Source organism: Phycodurus eques, chromosome 1, assembly GCF_024500275.1.
Source record: "Phycodurus eques isolate BA_2022a chromosome 1, UOR_Pequ_1.1, whole genome shotgun sequence".
NCBI lineage: Eukaryota > Metazoa > Chordata > Actinopteri > Syngnathiformes > Syngnathidae > Phycodurus > Phycodurus eques.
Window position 1 is genome coordinate 13,008,979 of NC_084525.1, and position 13,419 is coordinate 13,022,397.

Below are 13,419 nucleotides of genomic sequence, written 5' to 3' on the forward strand. Positions count from 1 at the left end.
CAGTGAACTGAGGGTTTAACGGTTTTGTGAGTACTGCCAGTGAGGGCTACATTAAACATTTGGCACATAGGTATACAGTCATTAACCCACTAAAGAGGCCCAAAAATGTCTGAAAGCCTGCCATTTTGAATGAATAAAAAAAGCAACATGTACTCGAAAGAATTTGGGCTTTATCACTGTTTCTAAATACATACATTTTAATATCAGTTATTTTTTTAGTCTTTATTTTTCTTTATTGTATGAATGTTGTCATGTTATGTAACCTATAATTTCAGCTGCTTAATTTTTGCTGCCTCTTGGCTTTTGAAAAAAATATTTTATCTCTCAATAAGCTTTTACCAGGTTAAATAAAGAATAAATAAAATGTAAAATAAGGCCCTCAAACTGCTGGACTGTGATGTGAGACCTTCATCTGTCAATCCAATGACGCTGAAAATGAGTTTGCCGAAGTCTATTACTGCCTGAATATTGATAATGTGTACTGCTGTGATTATGGTTAATAAACAGTTAAATTTCCCAGATATGTGTGTGTGTTATGTGGGAAACACACACACAACTCCGAGCGTTAGTTTTAACGATGTTGCCGTGGTAGAGTGAGCTTTTTAGCTCCAACCCATAGCACGCTAGCTCGTTAGCTTGCCGGCTAGCGAATGTAATCAACACTTAATGTTCCTTTAAGTGTCCGGTTGTGTGCATCTATGAAGCAAACGCAGTTCGGCCAACGGCTTGCTGCGTCGTGAGTGGCGCGGCAGGTGTTACCAAAACAATGAAAATTGATCAAGTCCAGAAAAATCTCGCATGTCCATTGTGTGGAACTGTAACTCACCTTAATCTGCCTCTGATTGGCTAGCACCAAGAAAGGATACTTACTTTTGATTTGGTGTGTGTGGAAGCTCTTCACCAACTCACACACACACACACACACACACGCAGGGCAGCTCTTTAACTATGCGTCCTCTTTCCTCCAAACGTAACAATGCTCCTTATGGCCAAACACTTACATTTTTGTTTTGTCAGACCACAGGACCTGTCTCCAAAAATTAAGGTCTATGTCCTTGTGTGCATTTGCAAACTTGAAATCTGACTTGTTTTTGTTTCTGTTTCTTTTGGAGTAATGGCTTCTTCCTGGCAGCGTGGCCTTTCAGCCGATCTCAGTACAGTACTTGTTTTACTTTGGATAATAACACAGCCGGCATCTTCACAAGGACTTTTACTTTTGTTCTTGGGTTTATATGCACATCATGGACCAAAGCATGCTTATCTCTGGGACACAGAACCTGTCTCCTTTCTGAGAAGTATGATGGCTGGACATTCCTATGGTGTTTATACTTGCGTATTATTGTTTGAACAGATAAACATGGGACTTTCAGACATATGGAAATTATACCCAAGGATGAACCAGACTGGTGCAGGTCCACAATTCCCTTCTTGATGGCTTGTCTGATTTCCTTTGACTTTCCCATCATGTTACACAAAGCAATGTTTCTGGCGTTCCGAGTTTCTAATTATCAGAAACTTCCAAAGAAATGATATCACCATTTGGCTTTTCCCAAATTGTTTAAAGGCACAGTAATCTTACTGTATGCAAACTTCTGACTTTGAAGAAAGTAATGATAATTTGCCTTAAAATAAATCCGTCTCATTATTCTGGAGAGAAATAATTCCGTCTCATTATTCTGGAGAGAATATATTCTGGAGAGAAATAATTTTGCTAATCCTGACTCACATTCATAACTGCAAATAAGTATTTTTTTAAATCTTATTTTTCATTCTATTCAGTCTTGAGACTTATTGTGCTGAGCAGGGACCTTGGGTATCAAATTCTGTGCCATATGATGTGTAAATGTTTGTTGGTATGACAAAGTCTTTGAATCCTTGACCTAAAACAGGAACATTTTTGTCTGATTTCACGTCAGAAAGTGAGAAAAAAATCATATGGTAAGACGGGCAGTGTGAACTTGAGTAAACGGAAGTATCACAGATCAGCTGCACTCCTTTAGAGTACAGTACAGTAATTCATTTGTGGCAGATGTCCTCCATCAAGCTAAAGGGTTGATGCTGTACACCTGTCACAGACCAAGACAGCACCCGCGTTTGGAGCCAAGAACAAATAATGACGCGCGCATACGCGGACATTCACTTAGATGTAACAGACTTGTATTGCTTTAATGTTTTGTTTCCCCTCGTTAGGTAAGCCATAATGATCGAATGACGACGATAAGCACAAACACAATCAGAGTGTCTTTTTTTCACATTAATACATTTCAGACAAATATGGACACTTTAGTTCTTTTATAAAAACGCTTTCTTGGACAAAAGCATGCTGCACTGCTATGCTTCCATACAACACAATGGAACAAGATATCTTTGACAGAAAAAAAAAGAATAAATAAATCATTGGCATTCGGGAGGTCTGATGATGAAGCCTTGGAAGAGCTTTTTGCATGTGGAATTCCTGTCATTCTCTGCTGCTGTTAGGTTAAGTGTTTCATGTACACAGCAGGCATCTTTTTTCTCTGGACATATGTTTAAAAGAAACGTCAGTAATGTCTCAGTGCATAAATGTAGACCTCCCTGTGTAACATTTTTGCATTTAAAATGGAAGCAAGACATAAAAAGCAGCTCATGTGACTCTTTGGCAAAAATCATAACTGTCATGGGCACACATTGTTTTTCTATTGCATTTGAGCTTGGCCTCTTTACCCTTATCTTTTTGTTTTAATCTCCAATGTTCTATCAACTATAATCTGTTTGAAATGTTTGCAGCCAACAAACTCTTGTTCACACTCTTCTGTCCATGCAACTCCGCTACACTGCTTTTGCCAAGATGACAAACAAGACGAGCCAAAACGGATACATGTACAAAGTAATGTACACCAGATATTCAAACATATTTCAAAATCCTCAGACTTTAAAATCATTAGCCAAAATAATTATACATTTTTTTTCCAAACCCATTTCTTTATCGAGACTGTACAATATATGCATAATGATTACTCATGAGGGACCAAAGCAACAAAAATAAATACTTTTCGCTAAGTCACCTTTCAAAGTAGTTCATCTATGTACATATATAGCTATCCTCTTGTTGTAGATGTTTGCATGTGCTCAACTGTGCACAGTGTGAATGCTCATGTTGTATTTTCTCTGCTAAAAGTATCTAAATGTGTTTTGTGACAACACAGTGGAAACAACAGAGACCCCTGGGTACACTCAAAAGGTAGCCAAGACCAATAATTAAAATAAGAAATATAGCGTATCACCATCATTTGACTACTTTAAAAATGGGGTGTCTACATCTTGTTGAGTACTCTGAGGAGCATTAAAAAAAAAGTCTACTTCATGCGGTCTTTGACAAGTCAAACGGCCTCAGTGTCTAAGAGGGCACACAGCATAGAATGTTTTCAGGGAATACTGCTATGAAGGAGTAACAGCATGCAGAAAGAACAGTGCATAGGTCCAGGTTTCGCTTCCTGGAGGTGCTTTCCAGTGTTATTCCGTGACAAGCGCCCTGGTGCAAGCCTGACTGGGTGGCTCTACCCTGTGGACAATCTGTCAAAGTCACCAGTTGCTTGCAGTAAAGCATCTTGCAAGGAAGGAGGGGGTCGATGAAAACGCACATGTACGGAGCTTAGTGTTTGTGTGTGTGTGCCGTTTTTCTTTTTTTTGGGAGTCTGGTCTGCAATGTGCAGTTTAGATCAGTTGCCTTTTCACTACAGAGCCCTTTCTAACACACAGCAGAACCAGAAAATCCCAAGCTAAGGGCTCCACATGTACTAGTGGAAGGTAGGAGAACTGAGCTTAAAGTTCAAGCTAACATGCATAAGGTCTTCAGACAATGTTTTGCCAAAAGCCATCAAGGCCAACTTTTTTTTTTTTCCTGAAGACAATGTTAAGAAGATAGTACTTCTTTTCTTTTTTGTGTGTGTTCATAGGTACATCTTTTAAAGGAGGAAATAATAAGAATGGCTTAATCACTACGTCATTCTTGCACTTGTATTGCGTCTACCTTTGGTAAATCAATCAAGAGAAACAAGAAAACACCCTGAAACATCCGAGCCCCACATCCTCACATGTAACTTCCCCAAGTTCCATCTGCTCTCATCTTCACGTTTTTAAGTCCAGCGACCTCTATTTTCAGCCCCACATTGGCACATCCTCTTGCAAGTTCACAATGCCTTTTGCAAAAAGACATTTGCAACACGCCAAACCAGAAAGGCAGAAAAAAATATATAAATTAAGTTAAAAAGATAAGAGGAGATTGGCAAACCCCAGAGAGAAAAAGACACCAAAATGATGGAAAAAAAAAAAAAACGCCATCCAGGCGTAGGTTTCACCGCCTCATCATTTGGGAGACAAAGCTGACTATGGTTGAGGCCGGCTGGTCAGGGTCCAGCTCAGCAAGCAGGTGGCTGACATTGTCTGTTGTGCTTCCTTGTTTCCTTGCCACAAAGCCAAAAAGCCTGAAAGAAAACAGATGTGTGTGTTTTGTTGTGCATGTGCACAAAATGTGTCACAAGTAATGTTGAAAATACTTACCGGAGAGAACCACCACTCTCTTGGCCCCACCTGGGCAAATAAATCATTTAATTACTGTTAGACTCAAAAGCCATAGTGAAAATTTATATTTAAAAAATTAAAATCTTTAAATTTTTACAAAAAGCTATACATTTTATTGAAATCGTTTTTGCAAACCTGTATTTAATAGGGTAATAATGAGTTAGAAAACTAGTATTAATTGATTAGAATTAAGTACAGGTCACACTTCACTGGCTAATACTCAAAATGTGTAAAAAATGTAAATTAGCTTTTTAAATTTAAATGTACTGTATATTATTAATGACCCTCACATTCCAATTGTTTAAATTTTTTTAGATTTGTATTTGTTTTCAAGATCATGATGATTTCATGATTATTATCAAGAAACGATTACATAATATTTTACAATACCTTTTTCATGATAAGCTTTCTTTTCTGTCACTCATTCTCTTCTACTGACAGAGTGATGCATGCAAGGTCCAAGGCCCATGTGTCACCTGCATTTAGATGTAGCAGAATCTAAATGTTTCCTTTTTTTAATCTTATTTTATTTCTCTTTTTAACAAGCAAATAAAGAAGTCAGATTTGTTGTGAAAGAAGTAGTTTAATTGGCTCGTTGGGATAAATAAAATGTTTTCTTTTAAATCTGAATCTACAGATTCAACAATTCGGCCATTGTAAAGCACTTTTCTAGATCATTAAAATGCAACAATTTTACTATTTTGATGGCACTAAAAGTTTATTCATGTTCATATTGAGTCATACCTTCTGTCCTGGGGATCGGTGTCACAGTAGGTTATGGTGCTTAGTGGATAATGCCGCCTGAAGAAGATCCTGCAGAAACCATGACACTTCATAAAATTTGTTTCTTATTACTACTACGACTACTACCATAACACCAGGTATTTATATGTGTATGATATATTGTCTATAGACCTTTTCACCATGATGTCACATGTACATCCGGATGGCAATAGCTCTGATGGTACCACCACGAGTAAACAAACTCTTCTATGTCATTTGACCACAGCATAGCGATGGAGAAATTCCCCCGTTTTCTCCATCGCGAGTGATGATTTTTCTGACATCTACCACCGTACTTGTGTAAAGTGTCGTTCTAAAATAATATCTTATGTGAGATAAATTGCATCCATGGCAGACAGAATGCTGGTCGTAATTTACATTTCAACAGGTAAGTTCAGAGCTTGACATAAACACCCGCCACCCGCCAAATGTGGGTGAATTTCATCAAAGACAGGTAACATTGACACTCCCACTAGTCACTTTAGTGAGTCGAATAATATATATATTTAATTGTTGTATTCTCAAATTGCATCTGTAATAATAAAGTGTTTGCTCATTGGTCCATTTGTGAAGCCTCTTGCTGACATCACTGCTGACAGGGTGCCAGACATACTAAGCTCAGCTACAGTATGTAGCAGAATGTGGAAGATATCCAAAGACCCGGAGAGAAAACAAACAAAGAAGAAATATGATGAGACGAAGGAAGAGGAGACGGAAAAGAAAATATTTTTTAATGAAGAGTGGAAGGCAGGTCGAGAATGACTCGTACATGACCCAGGAGAGAATTTCATGTCACATACTGACTGTACAGTATACTGTACAGTATCTCCAACCATCCATCCATTTACCACATCGCTTATCCTCAATTGGGTTGCGGGCGTGCTGGAGCCTATCCCAGCTGACTCCGGGTGATAGGCGGGGTACACCCTGAACTGGCCGTCAGCCAATCGCAGGGCACATAAACAAACAACCATTCACACTCACATTCATGCCTATGGACAATTTAGAGTCTTCAGTTAACCTACCATGCGTGTTTTTGGAATGTGTGAGGAAACCGGAGTACCTGGAGAAAACCGACGCAGGCACGAGGAGAACATGCGAACTCCACACAGGCGAGGCCAGATTTGAACCAGAGTCCTCAGAACTGTGAGGCAGATGTGCTAATCAGTCGTCCACCGTTCCGCCGACTGTATATGTGTGGCAGAAAATAGTGTCCAAAAATAGTGTCCAGTTGTCACTCAGACCGCCAGTGACAAAGTCTGCTATCAAGCCATGGGTAAGTTGATTCAAAAACAGATGTGGTGGAAATTCAGACATAGTTAACATGATCCAGTGACAAAGTCTGCTATCAAGCCATGGGTAAATTGATTCAAAAACAGATGTGGTGGAAATTCAGACATAGTTAACATGATCATTGAGGGACTGGCTAATTAATTGAATTATGTTCCTCAGATTAATGGCACAGACGTCCTCTTTAAAAGGTGAAATTAATTGTGTGCTACGGAGCTGATGTTAGCTATTAGGCTAGCCATCAAATTTGATAAATTACACTGACAATTCAACCAAAAATATTGTACAAACCTGTGAGAAAATGTCCTTCACATATTTGGTTCCAAGTCTGTCCCCTTAGAGGTGGCTACTACATTACTAGGCAGTTTTGAGATATTCTCTGTACAACTATTTAAATCGATCCACTGGATTAATTTAGGTAATTGTGTGCTACGGAGCTGATGTTAGCTATTAGGCTAGCCATCAAATTTGATAAATTACACTGACAATTCAACCAAAAATATTGTACAAACCTGTGAGAAAATGTCCTTCACATATTTGGTTCCAAGTCTGTCCCCTCAGAGGTGGCTACTACATTACTAGGCAGTTTTGAGATCTTCTCTGTACAACTATTTAAATCGATCCACTGGATTAATTTAGGTTTAAGTAAATCAAAAATCTCCACACCAAACACGTTTTTGTCATCCTTTCCAGTTCATGTCGGCGGTATTCACTCGCGTTCTGCCACCCAAAAGTACACTGGTGCTGGTACATATTGTTTACACATGTTATGAAAAGGTCTGTTATTACTTTGTGAATAATAACTTTATGCACTTACTTCCTTTGACTGTCTGTAAGCATGACACCCTGCGGAGACACTTTACAGTGGACGACGGTAGCGGTGGGGAGAGGATTGGTCTCCAGCGTCTGACTGATGGCCTTGGCAATGGCTTGAGGGCCAGTCAAGGACTCCATGTCCACAGAGTTTATGTAGAGCACATTTGACGCTGGAGGCCACAAGGGAGAACATGTCGTCAGTCATCTGACGCAGGAAAACTGTGCATGCGCTTCAGCAAAAATTAAATCTTTGGTTTATGTGAGAGACGGCGGCGGTCCAGTATTTACCGTGAGACTCCTCCGGAACCTTCTGAGCTGTAAAGTAGAAGTGACACTGTGAGACAAAGTGGACGACCATATAGAGCACTCACTCTCTTCCGCAATTTTGCAAACACCAGCAAGTAGGTGCAGTAGTTACCTGTTCCTTGCTTGAGAAGGTCCACAACTGGGTCGGTGGGTGTGGCCAGCTCCAGCGCCTCTTCATTTGGGTCTGTATGAGACAAGCACATTTGAAACATCACATGCAACTTGGGAATTATTAGTGGCTCCTGGCTGCCTGCCCTTTTACCTTTGGTGGGGATCATGAGCTTGCAGGGCAGCGCCAAAGGAGTCATGGAGTGTTGGTAAACCAGTGCAGAGAGACAACCTGCAGTGAAATAGTGTGTGAGTCGAGTGGATGGCGAAATATTAAGTAGCGTCAGATGCACTCACCAAAGTAGGGCTCATTGGGACAACCCTTCAGGCGGACACCTTTGGGACTAGTTTCAATCAGGAAGTGTCTCACCAGCTCGCTGGTCAGATCGGCAACTAGTAACATTGTAACATAGCATGTTAAAGCAATGCTATACAGTATGGAAATACTGTATAGTAATGCTATACAGTGCGGAAAGTATTCAGACCCCCTTACATTTTTCACTCTTTGTTATATTGTATCCATTTGCTAAAAATCATTTAAGTTCATTTGTTATTTTTTTTCATCAATAATGTACACACAGCACCCCATATTGACAGAAAAAAATGGAATTGTTGGAATTTTTGCAGATTTATTAAAGAAAAACTGAAATATCACACAGCCATAAGTATTCAGACCCTTTGCTCAGTATTTAGTAGAAGCACCCTTTTGAGCTAATACAGCCAGGAGTCTTATTGGGAATGATGCAACAAGTTTTTCAAACCTGGATTTGGGGATCCTCTGCCATTCCTCCTTGCAGAACCTCTCCAGTTCTGTCAGGTTGGATAGTAAACATTGGTGGACAGCCATTTTCAGGTCTCTCCAGAGATACTCAATTGGATTTAAGTCATGGCTCTGGCTGTGCCATTCAAGAACAGTCACGGAGTTGTTCTGAAGCCACTCCGTTGTTATTTTAGCTGTGTGCTGAGGGTCATTGTCTTGTTGGAAGTTGTACCTTCGGCCCAGTCTGAGGTCCTCAGCACTCTGGAGAAGGTTTTCGTCCAGGATATCCCTGTACTTGGCCGCATTCATCTTTCCTTCGATTGCAACTAGTCGTCCTGTCACTGCAGCTGAAAAACACCCCCACAGCATGATGCTGCCACCCCCATGCTTCAATGTTGGGACTGTATTGGACAGGTGATGAGCAGTGCCTGGGTTTCTCCACACATACCGCTCAGAATTAAGGCCAAAAAGGTTCTATCTTGGTCTCATCAGACCAAAGAATCGTATTTCTCACCATCTTGGAGTCCTTCAGGTGTTTTTCTTTTTTAGCAAACTCTCTGCGGGCTTTCATGTGTCTTGCACTGAGGAAAGGCTTCTGTCGGGCCACTCTGCCATAAAGCCCTGACTGGTAGAGGGCTGCAGTGATGGTTGACTTTCTAGAACTTTCTCCCATCTCCCGACTCATCTCTGGAGCTCAGGCACAGTGATCTATGGGTTCTTTTTTTACCTCTCTCACCAAGGCTCTCTCCCCCGATTGCTCAGTTTGGCCGAACGGCCAGCTCTTGGAAGGGTTCTGGTCGTCCCAAACATCTTCCATTTAAGGATTATGGAGCTCACTGTGCTCTTGGGAACCTTAAGTGCAGCAGAATGTTTTTTGTAACCTTGGCCAGATTTTTTTCTGTCAATATGGGTGCTGTGTGTACATTAATGATGAAAAAAAAATATTTAAATGATTTTAGCAAATAGGCTGCAATATAACAAAGAGTGAAAAATTTAAGGGGCTCTGAATACTTTCCGTAACCACTGTGTGTGCGTGTATATATATATAAAATGGCCTTTTTTTTTTTAATTTTTTGAACGCAAAAAAAATCTTGAATAAGCGGGGATAAACCGCAAGTAAGCGTTTTTGGGGTTGGTTCCTCCCAAGAAATGGAAAAAAAAAACATTTTACAAATTGGGGAAAAAAAGAAAAAGAAATCCGCAAATAGGTGAATTTGCAGGTGCCGAACAGCAAGTATGCGGGCTCCACTCTATATCAGTGTGCTGAAAGTGCATCCTCGACTGGCGTGCTCCTTTTACCTTCACTTCACTCTTGTGTGTGTACATTTGAAACTCACCCACAATTAAAATTTTATCTCACAACACAAAGCAAAAAAACGACCAAGCGAAGCCTCGTAGCTCGAAAAACTCATTGCGGCACTCGCGAGTCAAAGTATCACTGTATTTTTCACATTGGACCTATACAGTATCGAAATCACCTTTTTTGCTTTGTTGTACTGTTGGTGGTGGACAGGCCACCTTCAAGGCAAGACCGTAAGCCCCACGGAAGGAGTGGCTGTCCCTGATGACGAAGGCGCCGGGCTCCCTGTCCTTCAGCACGTTAATGGCTGAAAGGAAAGATGAGAGTCAAGACTGCGACATGGCATTTGCTGAAGAGCATGCAGAGCTCGTGGTGTCACCTTGCTCTCGGGAGATGTCGGGCTTGTACCAGAACTTGGACGTGTCTTGGACAAACTTAACATTCATCTTGATATCTGGATAACCATCTGTTGATGACAGAATAAAATTATGAATGTGGGGGGGACAAAGAAAAGAAAAAAAAAATCTACACTCACAGTTGTCTTTTAGTCTCTCACCATAGATGGACTTGGAGGTGTCTGGGTAAGTCCCAGTCAAGTTTGACCCTCCAGCCTCAGCTGCTGGGTTCTTGCTGTCCATCCTCTCTGTGTCCCCACTGCTTGCGTGCCTCTTCACTGGCAGCTGGGGGGAGACGGGGAAGGCGGGTGTGGAAGGCGGCTGTGCCTGACGAGACGTGGCCCCCATCTCATCAGGGGTACTGTGGCCGCCCGCTATAGCTCGCCGCCCCATCAGGGGGCTGGCGGAGGGCAAACTTGCACTGCTTGTTTTGGGGTTTCGGCCAGTCAAGGGGCTGGAGGGGATGCTATCCCTGCTCCCGCCTGCTGGAGGGGTGTGTCTGACCGGTGAGGGACTGGCTTGGCCCAAGCGCCTTTGGAGGGCAGGGCTTGGGGGTGTGTTGGTGGCCACTGTGCGGTGGAGGGTGTTGGGGCTACCAGGGACAGTGTGGACGCCCATGATGTTCACCTGGGAGCCATCTGGGGAGGCGTGTGCTTGCGGGTAAAATGGTGCTGGGCTGTGGTCGGAAGGACCATGTCTCCTTCTGACAACGGAAATTGAAAAAAAAAAACATTATTTCTCCATCTACATTGAAGTTTGAAGGTTGAGGGTTTGTCATTATTTGTCTCCCTAAGGCAAAGTCTTAGAGCAAGGGACAGCTGGATATATGAATGAAAACAAACATACACCAACATCAATCAACATTAGTCCAAGTCATCTCCATCCATCCATACCTCATCTGGTTGGTTATCCATGTTGATTAGCTTAATTGGGTGAGGAATTTTTATTTCTGTTTGCACTGTGGTACCTTGCATCTTATAACAGATTTCAATTGTTCATACTAAAATTTCAGTACATGCAAGGGTGTGTGATAAGATTTTTTTAAGCTTCTTTCACCTTCTCTTGTTCAAATATTACCAGCGGTGTATTCCGAGGTGTGGACAAACCGACGACCTTTGCCGCTATTTCTCAACATGAGAGCTTAAAGTGTCAGTCCTGCACAGATACGCACCCTTCGGGGCTGTGTACAGGACTGTTGCAGGTGAGAGGTCCGCTGAACTGTTGTGCTCTAAATTCCACAAAACCTCGATTATCTGCAAAAAGAACAAAAACAAACAAACAAACAAAATAATAATAATAATAATCGATCAACTCAGATTAGAAGCTATGTGACTATGAAGTATTGCATAGATTAAAGACAGTTTAAGAAACAAAGATGGGATAGAAATAAAAGCAACAACAAAAACTTGGGGGTTTTGTTAGCCTATGTTACCTTGTTCTCCATGATTAGAAACAGTCTGACAGTCTGATCGGGGAAAAGTAACAGAAGGAGCCAGTTTGAAGAGGGGAGGAGATGCACAAAAGCAAGGAACAATTACAAAAAATAAGACAGTTATCTAGGGAGAAGCAGTAACTGTTTGAAGCAAAAGAGGGTAGCGGAGATGCAGAATGACTGGAAGATACACTTTTGAACGTCACTGACCTGATGCAAACTTTTGATTAGGCTTCATTCCCGCTGATGACATCCAGCCTGGTGGGGAGCGAACTGCAGACAAACATTAAGAGCGTGAAGCTCACTACAAATAAATGACAGCCTTGCAATGTGACAGAGTACTAATACTTAGTTACTGTACTTACAATATTCACAAATCAGTACTTTGTTAATATTATTTCTGATAATTTTAAATTTTACTCTACAACATTTCTTAAGTAAAATGTATTTTCCGCTGATAAATTTCCCCTAAAATAAAATCAGAAGACACAGCGAGGCATACAATACAAATTATATACATCCATCCATTTTCTGTACCGCTTATCCTCACTAGGGTAGGGGGGTGCTGGAGCCTATCCCAGCTGTCTTCGTGTGAGAGGCAGGCTACACCCTGAACTGGTTGCCAGCCAATTGCAGGGCACATATAAACAACCATTCACACTCACATTCACACCTATGGGCAATTTAGAGTCTTCAATCAACGCACCATGCATGTTTTTGGGATGTGGGAGGTAACCGAAGTACCTGGAGAAAACCCACGCAGGCATGGGGAGAACATGCAAACTCCACACAGGCGAGGCCAGGATTTGAACCCTGGTCCTCAGAACTGTGAGGTAGATGTGCTAACCGTGCCGCCAAATTATATACAATACAATTAAATTAAATTGCTGCTGACTTTGCTCCTCTCACAACATTTCCAGAAGCAGATGATGACCAAACCAACTAAAAAAGGTGAACAAGGATAATATTACAAACACGTGGACGTATTTACAAGAATTGTTTTTCGTACACTGGAGTGAAAGACTCTTCCTTTCGGATGAAGTGACTCTCATGACTACCTAAAGTGACAGAAATATTGGCATTCCAAAACTCCCCATTCAACCTAGCTAGCAGGTTAAAATCAATTCATATTAATTGTGTAAAATGTAAATGTCAATGTTATTGCGGCTATCATTAACTTTATTAGGCATACTGTAATTAATATGATGAGATCCTTTAAGAGTTTTACTCAAGTAGTATTCTACAAGGTGACTAATGTTATTTTCTGACTTTTACTCAGGTAATGCTATCAGGTACTTTTTACATATATTTGCACACAGCTTCAGTGTGTTATTTGGTGTGAGATCATGCTTTCATCCTTTTAAATAATCACAGGCCCAGCCTATGCAAAACTACACAGCATTTTCAAGCCCATCTAAATCGTGATGCAGGACTGGCAAGATGACTACGAGAGTGCAAGCATGTGCCTTTCTCCTGCTCCTAGAGGGCTTTCCCGCCACTTTGGGAAAGTATGTCTACGTAAGGGAGAGAATGAAATGGCACGACGCTCAGAGTTACTGCCGTGAGTTTCACACAGATCTGGCTCAGGTTGTTAACGATGAGGAAATCTGGAAACTACGAAATCAGTGGCTATGTGGTTAGCTTCTGGACCGGACTGGTGAGGAATGAC

The 13,419-nt window shown here is 41.2% G+C and overlaps 1 protein-coding gene across 12 annotated transcripts in view; it reads right to left on the minus strand.

The window, feature by feature from the left end:
• Nucleotides 1-2,277: 2,277 nt before the first annotated feature.
• tns1a (tensin 1a) overlaps nt 2,278-13,419 on the minus strand; it is a 91,349-nt gene continuing 80,207 nt past the window's right edge. For 10 of the 12 annotated variants that reach the window (XM_061678106.1, XM_061678153.1, XM_061678097.1 and 7 more), the window contains 14 exons: nt 11,961-12,023; nt 11,751-11,783; nt 11,490-11,571; nt 10,459-11,021; nt 10,303-10,389; nt 10,102-10,230; nt 8,161-8,256; nt 8,018-8,095; nt 7,868-7,939; nt 7,738-7,764; nt 7,451-7,619; nt 5,305-5,373; nt 4,540-4,569; nt 2,278-4,463 (listed from right to left, as the gene is read on the minus strand). In XM_061678106.1, coding sequence (XP_061534090.1) covers nt 4,334-4,463; nt 4,540-4,569; nt 5,305-5,373; nt 7,451-7,619; nt 7,738-7,764; nt 7,868-7,939; nt 8,018-8,095; nt 8,161-8,256; nt 10,102-10,230; nt 10,303-10,389; nt 10,459-11,021; nt 11,490-11,571; nt 11,751-11,783; nt 11,961-12,023 — 1,628 coding nt within the window. In that variant the 3' untranslated portion in view covers nt 2,278-4,333. The remainder of the gene's footprint in view (nt 4,464-4,539; nt 4,570-5,304; nt 5,374-7,450; nt 7,620-7,737; nt 7,765-7,867; nt 7,940-8,017; nt 8,096-8,160; nt 8,257-10,101; nt 10,231-10,302; nt 10,390-10,458; nt 11,022-11,489; nt 11,572-11,750; nt 11,784-11,960; nt 12,024-13,419) is intronic. The other 2 variants (XM_061678135.1, XM_061678145.1) reach the window with 2 other exon arrangements.